This window comes from Oncorhynchus gorbuscha, linkage group LG10 (genome assembly GCF_021184085.1).
Source record: "Oncorhynchus gorbuscha isolate QuinsamMale2020 ecotype Even-year linkage group LG10, OgorEven_v1.0, whole genome shotgun sequence".
NCBI classification, from domain to species: Eukaryota; Metazoa; Chordata; class Actinopteri; order Salmoniformes; family Salmonidae; genus Oncorhynchus; species Oncorhynchus gorbuscha.
This window is the reverse complement of record NC_060182.1, coordinates 92,800,439-92,814,483: the sequence shown is the minus strand read 5'-3', so window position 1 is coordinate 92,814,483 and position 14,045 is coordinate 92,800,439. Positions and strand designations below refer to the sequence as shown.

Sequence of the window (14,045 nt, the reverse complement as noted above, 5' to 3'; positions counted from 1 at the left end):
CTATTACAAGCACAAACTCTCAAAGGGTTCACAGTTGACTGTCTTTATTTCCGGATTGGAGAGATGTATAAGGCAACGTGTGCAGACAGAACTTTACAGTGGCCCTGTCCATTCTCTGAGTAGCCTTGCACTCAGCTGTGAAACATTGTTGAAATAATGATTAAGAAAATAACTCAAATATAAATCTTTAAATTTGTACACTTTTACAATTCGGGTTCATTGCAGTTAATAATAAAAAATATTAGTCACACAAAACCTGATTGTGAAATGTGCTACAATCCAATCAAAACATCATTTTAAACATTGAATCCACTGAATTAAAAACTGAATGTTACCATTCAAAAACAAGATCTTTAATGGCACGCCCACATGCCCTTTAATGGCACGCCCACATGCCCTTTAATGGCACGCCCACATGCCCTTTAATGGCACGCCCACATGCCCTTTAATGGCACGCCCACATGCCCTTTAATGGCACGCCCACATGCCCTTTAATGCCCAAGGTAAAGGTCAGTGCAGCATTGACATGCAGTACGGCGGCTCATGTAGCTCCGCCTCTAGAGGCACCTGAGATAAGCCCCACCCCTCTGAGGCCTGAGCACAGAGGAAGGGTGTCACTAGTGTAATAAACACACACCCCCTTCCCCCCGACTACACCTCTCCCTGGCTATGGTTCCCTGTCTCTTGAACCCAGTGTTGGTCTGTGGTATGTGGTGGTGTGTGTTTCTTCGTTTTCTCCTGTGTGGTCCAGCCCTCGCTGTCTGCTGCTGTAGTGTCCTGGTGTGTGTGTTTGTCCCAGCTCTCGGTGTTGTGTCCGTGTTTCCTCTGATGACGTTTGTAGTTGTCCCAGTGTCCCGTAGTGTAGTCACACTCAGCACAGCCATACGGCTTCTCCCCCGTGTGTCTCAGCATGTGTCTCTTCAGGTTCATACTCTGGTTACAGCTGTAGCCACACACAGAGCAGTGGAACGGCTTGGCTCCAGAGTGAATCCTCTCATGGCGCCTCAGGTTGGCCAGGTTCCCGCAGGCGTAGGCGCACTGGGGACAGCGGTAGGGCTTCTCCCCCGTGTGGACCCGGAGGTGGCGTTTCAGGTTGTCCAGGTGGGCCGAGGCGTAAGGGCACTGAGGGCAGCGGTGGGGCTTCTCCCCGCTGTGGGTGTGGGCGTGTCGGGCCAGGTGGTTGGGGTAGAGGGAGAGGAAGGGACAGAGAGGGCAGCGGTACAGCTTGCTGGCCCCTGAGTGGAGTGTGTCAGTGGGGCTGGGGGACCCTGGTTTCTTGGAGATGAGAGACTCTGAACATTTATTACACACCTGCCCTCCACCCTCCTCCTCCGTCTCTCCTCCTTCTCCCTCCAGGGTGAGGCCACAGGAGCGACAGCAGAGGGGGAAGAGGAGGTCAGGGAGGGGAGCGGAGGTGGGGAGACGGGGGGAGGAGGGAGAGGCTACACCCTCTCTGTTCTGGAGGAAATCAGAGTCCTCCCTCATACACACTGTCAGGTCTGACACCATGGCATCTGAAGGAGAGAACAGTACACACACATTAACACACACACACACACACACATATTAACACACACACACACATATTAACACACACACATTAACACACACACACATATTAACACACACACACACACACACACACATTAACACACACACACACACACACTAACACACACACACACACATTAACATACACATATTAACACACACACATTAACACACATATACACACACACACACACATTAATACACACACATTAACACACAGCTGGGGGTGTGACAGACCGTTCAGTAGGGGGACCTTTGTCACCCACTAAGGAAATGGCCTCTATGACAGCATTTTAGGCAGTTAAATGTAACAAAAAAACATTTATAAAAATAAATATATTAATATCGCTTTTGAACACTACAATTTGTTTACAAGCATGATGGCCATCAGCCAATCTGTGTTTCTCAACGAGTTAAAAATCACATGATTGCATCCAACCGGTATTTATAACCGGTAAATTCCCACCTTCCACATGGTTACAAACACAGCATCGGGGTGTGAACTTGAGGCACGACATAACAATCCGGTCACAACAGACAACGCCAAGAACATTTTTTGGAATGGCGTTTGAAAACCGAACCGTAACCCCAAAACTGCAACACATACGGACCCGTGGGTTTGGTGAACCGGAGAGACACCCGTCAAACAGCGGGGGAAATGTACGTGCGTAGCGAAGCGTATGCCAACGTCGTCATGACAATCCATAATAAACGGTTGTATTGGTTTGATATGTAGTCCCTGGGAGTTGTTGTTGTGAGTTCCCTTTGACTCACCTTAAAATGTACCTGTGCTAAACTGTTGTTGCTTTGCTAGCCCTCTTCATCGACAAAAGAGTAACGTTATTCTCTCTTGACATCGGACTCCTCTACTCTTCCAGCCGTAGCCTGCCCAGACTACATGCCTATGATTTACATTTAAGTCATTTAGCAGACGCTCTTATCCAGAGCGACTTACAAGTTATGAAAGTTAAACACAGCTAAACTGCAATTGTTTTCAAATATCTGTCCTATTTGATTGATAAACGTTAGCTTTACAGGTCACCTACATTTAGTCTACTTGGTATAGTGAAGATCATAAAAATGTATTTTCTAAATCGAACCACACAAGTTATCCGCTTATTTTTTAAAGCAGGAGTCAAACTCCTTTCCCACGGAGGGCCGGGTGTCTGTGGGGTTTCGCTCCTCCCTCGACCTTGATTGATTGATTACATGGAGGTCACTAATTAGTGAGTCTTCGCCTGATTGTCTTGGTCTTAATTGAAAGGGAGTACAACAACAAAAACCATCTGCAAACACTCGGCCCTCCGTGGAATGAGTTTGATACCCGATTTAAAAGCAGTGCTCCGCGCAGACGTGTAAAATATAGACTTGCTTATGACTCCATAGACGCGTAAGGCCCGTCTGTTCTCTCATTTGCATTCTATTTCCAGCGTGAGTATGTTCGTTCAAGTGCTTAAACAATTATTATTATTATTATTTTAAATTTGAATTAGGCGTTGCAGCCCGACACACAACCCAGAGATCTTAAGTTCAGTAACCAGCCAACCAAACAGAGCTTATTCCTCTTTTCTAACAGTTTCAGGAAGTTAGCCAACACTTCTCCTTTCACTCTGAGCTGTGTGCTACAGGACATACTGTTCTCAGTAAAACTATCCTCTAACATAACTCCCAGTTTGAGTGAGGATCATTGGTGCTGGTTGGGTACATATGTTATAATATATAGTACAAATTAAAATTTTGGACACCATCTCATTCAAGGGTTTTTCTTTTTCCATGTTGTAGAATAATAGTGAAGACATCAAAACTATGAAATAACACATATGGAATCATGTAGTAACCAAAAAAGTGTTAAACAAATCAAATCTATATTATTTGAGATTCTTCAACGAGCCACCCTTTGCCTTGAAGACTGCTTTGCACACTCTTGGAATTATCTTAACCAGCTTCCTTAGGTAGTCACCTGGAATACATTTCAATTAACAAGTGTGCCTTGTTAAAAGTTAATTGGTGGAATTTCTTTCCTTCTTAATGTGTTTGAGCCAATCAGTTGTGTTGTGACAAGTTAGGGGTGGTACACAGAAGATAGCCCTATTTGGTAAAAGACCAAGTCCATATTATGTCAAGAACAGCTCGAATAAGCAAAGACAAACGACAGTCCATCATTACTTTAAGACATGAAGGTCAGTCAATCCGGAAAATGTCAAGAACTTTTAGAGCTTCTTCAAGTGCAGTTGCAAAAACCATCAAGCGCTGTGATGAAACTGGCTCTCATGAGGACCTCCAGAGGAAACGAAGCCCCAGAGTTACCTCTGCTGCAGAGTATAAGTTCATTACAGTTAACTGGCTCTCATGAGGACCTCCAGAGGAAACGAAGCCCCAGAGTTACCTCTGCTGCAGATGATATGTTCATTAGAGTTACCAGCCTCAGAAATTTCAGCCCAAATAAATGATTCACAGAGTAACAGACACATCTCAACATCAACTGTTCAGAGAAGACTGTGTGAATCAGGCCTTCATGGTGTAATTTCTGCAAAGAAACCACTACTTAAGGACACCGATAAGAAGGAGAGACTTGCTTGGGCCAAGAAACACGAGCAATGGACATTAGACAGGTGAAAATCTGTTCTTTGGTCTGAATTGTAGATTTTTGGTTCCAACCGCCGTGTCTTTGTGAGACGCGGTGTGGGTGAACGGATGATCTCCGCATGTGTAGTTCCCACCGTGAAGCATGGAGGAGGAGGTGTGATGGTGCTTTGCTGGTGACACTGTTGGTAATTTATTTAGAATTTAACGCACACTTTAACCAGGATGGCTATCACAGGATTCTGCAGTGATATGCCATCCCATCTGGTTTGCGCTTAGCGGGACTATCATTTATTTTTCCACAGGACAATGACCCAACACATCTCCAGGCTGTGTAAGGGTCATTTGACCAAGAAGGAGAGTGATGGAGAGCTGCATCAGATGACCTGACCTCCACAATCACCCAACTTCAACCCGATTGAGATGGTTTGGGATGAGTTGGACCTCAGAGTGAAGGGAAAGCAGGCAACAAGTGTTCAATATCTGTGGGAACTCCTACAAGACTGTTGGAAAAGCATTCCAGGTGAAGCTGGTTGAGAGAATGCCAAGAGTGTGCAAAGTTGTCATCAAGGCAAAGGGTGGCTACTTTGAATAATCTAAAATATATTAGGATGTGTTTAACACTTCTTTGGTTACTACATGATTCTGTGTGTGTTATTTCATACTTTTGATGTCTTCACTATTACTCTACAATGTAGAAAATAGTGAAAATAAAGAAAAACCCTTGAATGAGTAGTTGTGTCAAAATGTTTGACTTGTAAAGGTGACATGTACATATATAGATAGTGCTAGATATAGATATATACACACACACACACACACACACACACACACACACACACACACACACACACACACACACTACAAACTGAACAAAAATATAAACACAACATGTAAAGTGTTGGTCCCATGTTTCATGATCTGAAATAAAAGATCGCAGGCATTTTCTATTCGCACAAAAAGGCTTATTTCTCAAAACCGCAGTACAACATATGTGTTTATACCTGCGGGATCGTCTGAGATCAGCCACCCGGACAGCTGATGAAACTGAGGACTATTTCTGTCTGTAATTAAGCCACTTTGTTGGGAGAAAATAATTGTGATTGGCTGAGCCTGGCTCCCCTGTGGCCTCCCAGGCCAACCCAAGGCTGCTCCCCTGCCCAATCAGGTGAAATACATAGACTAGGACTCTTCAAATTAATCTATTCAGCTATTTCAGCCACACTCGATACTGACAGGTGTATAAAATCAAACACACAGCCATGCAATCTCCATAGACAAACATTGGCAGTAGAATGGCCCTTACTGAAGAGCTCAGTGACTTTAAACGTGGCACCGTCATAGGATGCCACCTTTCCAACAAGTCAGTTCCTCAAATTTCTGCCCTGCTAGTGCTGCCCCGGTCAACTGTAAGTGCTGTTACATATTAACGATACAGCATACAATGACATTCTAGACTATTCTGTGCTTCCAACTTTGTGGCAAAAGCTTGAGGAAAGCCTCCTGTTTCAGCATGACAATGCACCTGTGCACAAAGCAAGTTCCATACAGAAATGGTTTGTCGATATCAGTGTGGAAGAACTTGACTGGTCTGCACAGAGCCCTGACCTGAACCTCATCAAACACCTTTGGGATGAATTGGAACACCGACTGCGAGCCAGACCTAATCGCCCTACATCAGTGCCCAACCTCACTAATGCTCTTGTGGCTGAATGGAAGCAAGTCCCTGCAGCAACGTTCCAACATCTAGTGGAAAGCCTTCCCAGAAGAGTGGAGTCTGTTATAGCAGCAATGTTCCAACATCTAGTGGAAAGCCTTCCCAGAAGAGTGGAGGCTGTTATAGCAGCAATGTTCCAACATCTAGTGGAAAGCCTTCCCAGAAGAGTGGAGGCTGTTATAGCAGCAATGTTCCAACATCTAGTGGAAAGCCTTCCCAGAAGAGTGGAGGCTGTTATAGCAGCAATGTTCCAACATCTAGTGGAAAGCCTTCCCAGAAGTGTGGAGGCTGTTATAGCAGCAATGTTCCAACATCTAGTGGAAAGCCTTCCCAGAAGAGTGGAGTCTGTTATAGCAGCAATGCTCCAACATCTAGTGGAAAGCCTTCCCAGAAGAGTGGAGGCTGTTATAGCAGCACTGTTCCAACATCTAGTGGAAAGCCTTCCCAGAAGAGTGGAGTCTGTTATAGCAGCAACGTTCCAACATCTAGTGGAAAGCCTTCCCAGAAGAGTGGAGGCTGTTATAGCAGCAAAGCGGGGGACCAACTCCATATTAACGCCTAGGATTTTGGAATGAGATGTTCGATGAGCAAGTGTCCACATACCTTTGGTCAAAGCAACTTACAGTCGTGCGTGTACACATTTCACATATGGGTGGACCTGGGAATCGAACCCACAACCCTGGTGCTGCAAGTGCCTTGCTCTACCAACTGAGTCCTACGGGACCCGTGTGTGTTTGTACATGCCTGATTGTGTGCTCTTAACTTCAGCGTTTCCTTGGTGTGTGCGTTTTCGTCTGCTGCGTCTCTTCAGTGTGTGTTGCGCCCGGGGTTCCTGGCTGTGCGAGCGCTGGTGCCTCCGCAGGTTCCCCAGGGAACTACAGGCATAGCTGCAGGCGTTGCAGAGGTAGGGCTTCTCCCCGGTGTGTGTGCGCGTGTGTCTCTGCAGGTTGACCCTCTGTGTAGAGGCGTAGGGGCAGTGGGGACAGCGGTAGGGCTTCTCTCCGTCATGGGTTCTCATGTGGCGTTTGAGATGGTTGGAGTAGCGAGAGGAGAAACTACACAGAGAGCACGTGTACACCTTCATACAGGCTTCTTCATCACCCGCTTTACTTCTCTTCCTCTTCCTGTCTTGCATCGCATGGGATTGGACGGCTGGGGTTGACTCCTCCCCTTGTGAGGTGTCCTCCAAGGCTGTGTGAGATTCTGATTGGACGTCCTCCTCACAGGTCGTGCAGTAGAGTCCCACCCCCAAGTGTAGTCCCGCTCCTAGGTCAAGGTCGGTCCCAATCAGTTGACCACACCCCTTACAGGAGAGGAATGCTGGGAAGGCGGAGTCATCCGGAGCTGGAAGGCTGGAGCTTTCATCACTCAGAGAGAACACAGTCATGGCTGGGAGAGGAGATACAACAGCATTTAGTCAAGGACTCGGAAATCCATGTGTGTGTGTGTGTGTGTTTGTGTGTCTCTAACCTGTGTCTCTGTCCAGCCCCATGATCTCCGTGTCTCCAAACTCACAGAGCTCTCCACTAAGCAGGAAGTCACTGTCCAGAACCAGGCATCCTGGATTACAATCCACACCGTCTACTATATCACACACACACACACACACACACACACACACACACACACACACACACACACACACACACACACACACACACACACACACACACACACACACACACACACACACACACACACACACACACACACACACAGTATCATTACACTGCACATCATCATTATCACACTACACTGTCTACTATAACACATCATCATCGTTACACTTAGTGGTGCAACGGATCACAAAACTCACGGATCGGATCACAGTTGAGTCACGGATCGGATCATTTTCGGATCAGCAAAATAATAGAAAGGGAGACAAATAACTTTGCTTTCCATTTATTACTTAAAGACTTGAACCTTGGATCCAGTGCAGTAGATCTATGAAGGTAGTCCTGTACATTAGGGGGGTATCTGGGGTTCAGGTCCTCTCTAATGGCAGCCGTGACATCTCTAGTGATGGTGCTGTCTTCCTCACTTGGGGCCATGGATTGTAGAACCCTTGTTTTCAGAGGTAGGATCATGGACACAGACGGTGCAGTTTCAGTGCTCAGTAGGTTTGTAACCGTTTCGAGGGGTTTGAGCACCTGGAGGACCTCCTCTGCCACTTCCACGTCATCATCAGACAAGGTGACGATGTCTTTATGTTTTTCCAGGGTCTTGTCTGTCAGTGCAGAGTATACAGCTGCCTGCTGCTCAAGATGACTCTCCAACATGTCATAAGTGGAGTTCCATGTTGTTGTGACGTGGTGTATGAGCTTGTGGGTCGGTAGCTGGAACATTTCCTGCTTGGTCTCAAGCAACATGAGCGGCTGTTGTTCTTCGGTGGAAAAAGGAAACCACCTTCCTGATCCTCCCAAGGAGGCGGTCCATCTGGTTACCTGAGAACCATCTGGTTACCTGAGAACCATCTGGTTACCTGAGATCCATCTGGTTACCTGAGATCCATCTGGTTACCTGAGATCCATCTGGTTACCTGAGATCCATCTGGTTACCTGAGATCCATCTGGTTACCTGAGATTCCCCTTTAGGATCCTAAATTGATCACATGTGCAAAGCAAGCTATCTGTGGCCCCAGTCCAGCCTCTTTCACTGCATATACTTGGTTCTTGGTATTATCTGTGGTGATTGGGATATTTCTATTGGGTTTCTCTAGCTTCCACTCTGCTACTGCTCCCAGCCGTACCTGCGCCAGAGTTGTGTGACTCTCATAGAGGGTGCGTGTCTGTTGCACCGGACTTCACATCTCCCACTCCTCTGTGGTGTAGTGAGTAGTCACAGTCACATAGCTTTCTGTTACCCTGGAGGTTCACTCCTCTGTGGTGTAGTGAGTAGTCACAGTCACGTAGCTTTCTGTTATCCTGGAGGTCCTCTCCTCTGTGGTGTAGTGAGTAGTCACGTAGCTTTCTGTTACCCTGGAGGTCCTCTCCTCTGTGGTGTAGTGATCAGTCACGTAGCTTTCCGTTACCCTGGAGGCCCACTCCTCTGTGGTGTAGTGAGTAGTCACAGTCACATAGCTTTCCGTTACCCTGGAGGGCCACTCCTCTGTGGTGTAGTGAGCAGTCACAGTCACGTAGCTTTCTGTTACCCTGGAGGTCCTCTCCTCTGTGGTGTAGTGAGCAGTCACAGTCACATAGCTTTCTGTTACCCTGGAGGGCCACTCCTCTGTGGTGTAGTGAGTAGTCACAGTCACGTAGCTTTCTGTTATCCTGGAGGTCCTCTCCTCTGTGGTGTAGTGATCAGTCACGTAGCTTTCCGTTACCCTGGAGGCCCACTCCTCTGTGGTGTAGTGAGTAGTCACAGTCACATAGCTTTCCGTTACCCTGGAGGTCCACTCCTCTGTGGTGTAGTGAGCAGTCACATAGCTTTCTGTTACCCTGGAGGGCCACTCCTCTGTGGTGTAGTGAGTAGTCACAGTCACGTAGCTTTCTGTTACCCTGGAGGTCCTCTCCTCTGTGGTGTAGTGAGCAGTCACAGTCACATAGCTTTCTGTTACCCTGGAGGTCCAATCCTCTGTGGTGTAGTGAGTAGTCACATAGCTTTCTGTTACCCTGGAGGTCCTCTCCTCTGTGGTGTAGTGATCAGTCACAGTCACGTAGCTTTCTGTTACCTGGAGGTCCTCTCCTCTGTGGTGTAGTGAGTAGTCACATAGCTTTCTGTTATCCTGGAGGTCCTCTCCTCTGTGGTGTAGTGATCAGTCACAGTCACGTAGCTTTCTGTTACCTGGAGCTCCACTCCTCTGTGGTGTAGTGAGTAGTCAGTCACATAGCGTTCTGTTATCCTGGAGGTCCTCTCCTCTGTGGTGTAGTGAGTAGTCAGTCACGTAGCTTTCTGTTATCCTGGAGGTCCAGTCCTCTGTGGTGTAGTGAACAGTCACAGTCACGTAGCTTTCCGTTACCCTGGAGGTCCACCCGTCTGAGGTGAGGGCAACAGAGGTTGCCTTGGATAATTCTTAGACAATTTTGCTGTTCATAAAGACCTGGCACGATCTTCATAGTGAAGTGGATGCTCCAGGGGATTTCGTAGCACGACTCAAGCACTTTCACCATATTTTTAAACCCTTTGTTTTCCACAACAGAGTTGACCTCATGTCTGCAACGTTAAAACATCCCAATAGATTTGGTGATGACTTCAGCCCGGTCTGATTCTGCAGCAAAGGGCTTAAATGTCACGGTGAGAAGTTGTTGTCTCTTGGCTGAGTTGGCTCCCGCCACTGACACACCGGAGTGATGACGCTTTAAATGTGTGGCCATGTTCCATGTATTTCCATGATCGTACGGCTTTCTTGTGGCACCTACACGCCGTAATGGTGTTGTCCACCACCCTTCTTCCGTCATCATATTTGACAGGGAAGCCAAAATGCTCCCATACATGAGACTTAAATGAAGCGGGAGGCTTTTCCAGTTCTTCAGCTCCTCCCACTAGCCATGTCTGTCACTGCTCTTTTTCTTCTTTGCTTTTTGCAATGTGAGCCTCCAGGATTGATTAGTTGGGATTCAACCCCGTTCACATGAACAGTACAAACAACTGCTTTAAAAAAATAAATCAAATCAACCTTCAGGCTTCAGAGTAAAACACAGCACACATTTGTCTTGTCTTTATCATATCACTGCAACTCTTCAATTATTACTTTCAAACGTAACAGCGTCAGTGAAACTGTATTTTACACTATGATGGTTCAACTTTGCAATTGATCAGCGGTTCACATGCGTGCCGAACCGTGGGGGGTGATCCATATGGATCACGGATCAACTACGGTCCATAACACCACTAGTTACACTACACCGTCCACTGCAAACACACACACACACACACACACAGGAGAGGGCAGAGGGGGAGGAGAAAGAGATGGAGAGAGAGAGGTAGGGAAGGACAGCAGGAGAGTGAAGAGGGAGATAGAGGAGGGAGGAAAGGAGGCGGGGGAGGGAGGAAATGGGGAGGGATTGGGAGTGGAGGGGGAGGGAGAGAGAGTGAAAGAGAGAGGGAGAGGAGGTCAGGTAGGGGTGAGCCTGTAGAGGAAGTGGAGACAAGAAGTATTTGAGAAGGAAGAGAGGAAGTCCAGGATGAGATGAACCACAGAAAAACAGGATGAGAAACACACATCCGTGAGAGGAAAAAGGATGACGACACCGGGTGACCCAACATATAAATCATGACACACACGCATGACACACGCATGACACACACAGGAGAGCAACAACAAAAAATCAGTCTGTTCAGTTGTGTAAACTAGTGGAGGTTTAGCAACTGTGTACACCTCAACTCGCTCACTAAATGACCTAATCCTGTATCAAAGTTAGATATAAATAATGTTACTATCCAAACCCAATACTTCAAATAGTACGAAAGACAGATTTGATTTATTAAGGTTACAGTTGATCTAGTTACCATCCATGAGCCGGGGATCAGTCCTGTAGTTTGTACACATAGCAGCATATCTCTGACATTGAAAGATGTAACTAAGACTCAAAGGACATCCAGCTAGTTAGCTTTGGGATAACTCCTTCACTACCCAGTCGATAGTATGACTAGTAGCTAGCTAGGCTACTACACTTGACTTACATTTCACGGGCTGTGGGTTCGACTGTTTTCTCCTCGGCATTCTTCCTCTTCTTTGTCTGCCTCGCTGTCCTGTCCGTCAGCCAGTCGCTGTTCCCGCTGTGGTCTGGTGTCTCAGTCAGCACGTCAATCCCTTTACTCTGTCATCTTCCTCTTCCTCCAACGGACAAAAGCAGAAGTATCAGTGCCATCGATCAAACACACGAGTTAGCTAGCTAAATATGTGCGGGGAACTGGCTGGCTTAGTTTGCCATTCTAAATCGTTAGTCAAACCGAGAACAACATTAGCTAGGTAACTATTAAAAACACATTGAGCTGTAGGAGAGAAATTGGGCAGATGAAAGCTAATCCTCTAACGTTACCTAGCTAGCTAACGTTACATATAGCTCAACTACCTAGCGTTCAGTATTTAGGAGAAAACAAATAGTAAATTACGTCAATACGTTTGATGAAATGCAAAGGCTACATAGATATCAACTTAAGTTGTCGTTTAGAAAAACAACTACAACCTCTTACTCACTTCCTCGAAGGTCCATTGTGTACATACAGCAATTTCCTGGAGCTTGACGTCAGAGTCATTCTCAACTACTTCCGGATCTTGGGGCTTGTAGTTTTTAAAATGTAGTCAGCTAACTTTGTACTGTTGCAATTATCACATCCACACACCACAGAGCCAACAAACGTTGACTTTTAAAAAAAAGAAAAAATCAAATGTATTTTTTTTTCATTAGCCTCTCTGTGTAATATTAATGTAAAGTTTAAGCTAATTGTGCGCGCAAATTACAGCACATATCCTATCCTCTGCCGGTCACAGAGATCATTCAGTGGCATCATTTGAAAAAATAAAAAAATCTGTATTTACCTGATACTGTGTTTGACCACAAGGGGGAATCACTGGTCGGGAGTTTTGTTTTGTTTGTTGCTCCTGATAGATGAGCAACTTGGACTGGAAGTTAGGATATTTGTAATGTTATGTTATAGGTTACTGATAGAGGAGCAGCATGGAAACAGCTTTTAAGAATCACAGGAGATTAAGTTGTTTCCCTTTGACTGCCTATGGAACATATGCGCTGCTTCTCTTAATCCAATTATTTGTTTATACAAAGCAAATCAAATTATTTTTATTTATTTATGTATTTTTATTATTATTATTCTTTTTTTTAAATACACTGGGGAAAATCAGCGACCCCTGGAGTGTGTGGAGACAATCACAAGGACAGGTGAAACAGATCAGGGCGAGACACCCAGAGTTACCTCTGCTGCAGACGATAAGTTCATTAGAGTTAACTGCACCTCCTTCAAGGCTGTTGGAAAAGCATTCCAGGTGAAGCTGTTTGAGAGAATGCTCTTTATGTAATACATGTATCACTAGCCACTTTAACTATGCCACTTTGTTTACATACTCATCTCATATGTATATACTGTACTCTATATCATCTACTGCATCCTTATGTAATACATGTATCACTAGCCACTTTAACTATGCCACTTTGTTTACACACTCATCTCATGAAGAAATTTGGCTTGTCACCAAAAGCACTCACAAACTCCTACAGATGCACAATCGAGAGCATCCTGGCGGGCTGTATCACCGCCTGGTACGGCAACTGCTCCGCCCTCAACCGTAAGGCTCTCCAGAGGGTAGTGAGGTCTGCACAACGCATCACCGGGGGCAAACTACCTGCCCTCCAGGACACCTACACCACCCGATGTTACAGGAAGGCCATAAAGATCATCAAGGACATCAACCACCCGAGCCACTGCCTGTTCACCCCGCTAACATCCAGAAGGCGAGGTCAGTACAGGTGCATCAAAGCTGGGACCGAGAGACTGAAAAACAGCTTCTATCTCAAGGCCATCAGACTGTTAAACAGCCACCACTAACATTGAGTGGCTGCTGCCAACACACTGACATTGACTGACCCAACTCCAGCCACTTTAATAATGGGAATTGATGGGAAATTATGTAAATGTATCATATAGCCACTTTAAACAATGCTACCTTATATAAAGTTACTTACCCTACATTATTCATCTCATATGCATACGTATATACTGTACTCTATATCATCGACTGCATCCTATGTAATACATGTATCACTAGCCACTTTAACTATGCCACTTTGTTTACTTTGTCTACATACTCATCTCATATGTATATACTGTACTCGATACCATCTACTGTATGCTGCCCTGTACCATCACTCATTCATATATCCTTATGTACATATTCTTTATCCCCTTACACTGTGTATAAGACAGTAGTTTTGGAATTGTTAGTTAGATTACTTGTTGGTTATCACTGCATTGTCAGAACTAGAAGCACAAGCATTTCGCTACACTCGCATTAACATCTGCTAACCATGTGTATGTGACAAATAAAATTTGATTTGATTTGATTTACAGCTTGGAATCGAACCAGGGTCAATAATACCTGTTTATTTCCAGTAAAGCTATTGCATCACCTGTCTCTCCCTCTGCCCTCCCTGGATAAATATGGTAATGCTGCCAGCAGCCTCTGCCCCTCCCTCTGCCCTCCCTGGATAAATATGGTAATGCTGCCAGCAGCCTC

General features: G+C 45.7%; 1 protein-coding gene across 5 annotated transcripts; it reads right to left on the bottom strand.

The window, feature by feature from the left end:
* Positions 1-27: 27 nt before the first annotated feature.
* Positions 28-12,652, bottom strand: LOC124046755 (zinc finger protein 513-like). Of its 5 annotated transcripts, none has more exons than XM_046367483.1 (5): positions 11,994-12,652; positions 11,477-11,630; positions 7,322-7,435; positions 6,596-7,240; positions 28-1,514 (listed from the first exon to the last, which is right to left on the bottom strand). In XM_046367483.1, exons 2-5 carry the CDS (start codon positions 11,514-11,516, stop codon positions 652-654), a joined length of 1,662 nt encoding a protein of 553 aa, XP_046223439.1. In that variant the 5' UTR covers positions 11,517-11,630; positions 11,994-12,652; the 3' UTR covers positions 28-651. The 5 variants fall into 5 exon arrangements, with proteins under 5 accessions (XP_046223439.1, XP_046223440.1, XP_046223442.1 ...); XM_046367484.1 differs by having other exon boundaries at positions 11,983-11,998; XM_046367486.1 differs by lacking the exon at positions 11,994-12,652 and adding an exon at positions 11,909-11,924.
* Between the last annotated feature and the right edge of the window lie 1,393 nt (positions 12,653-14,045).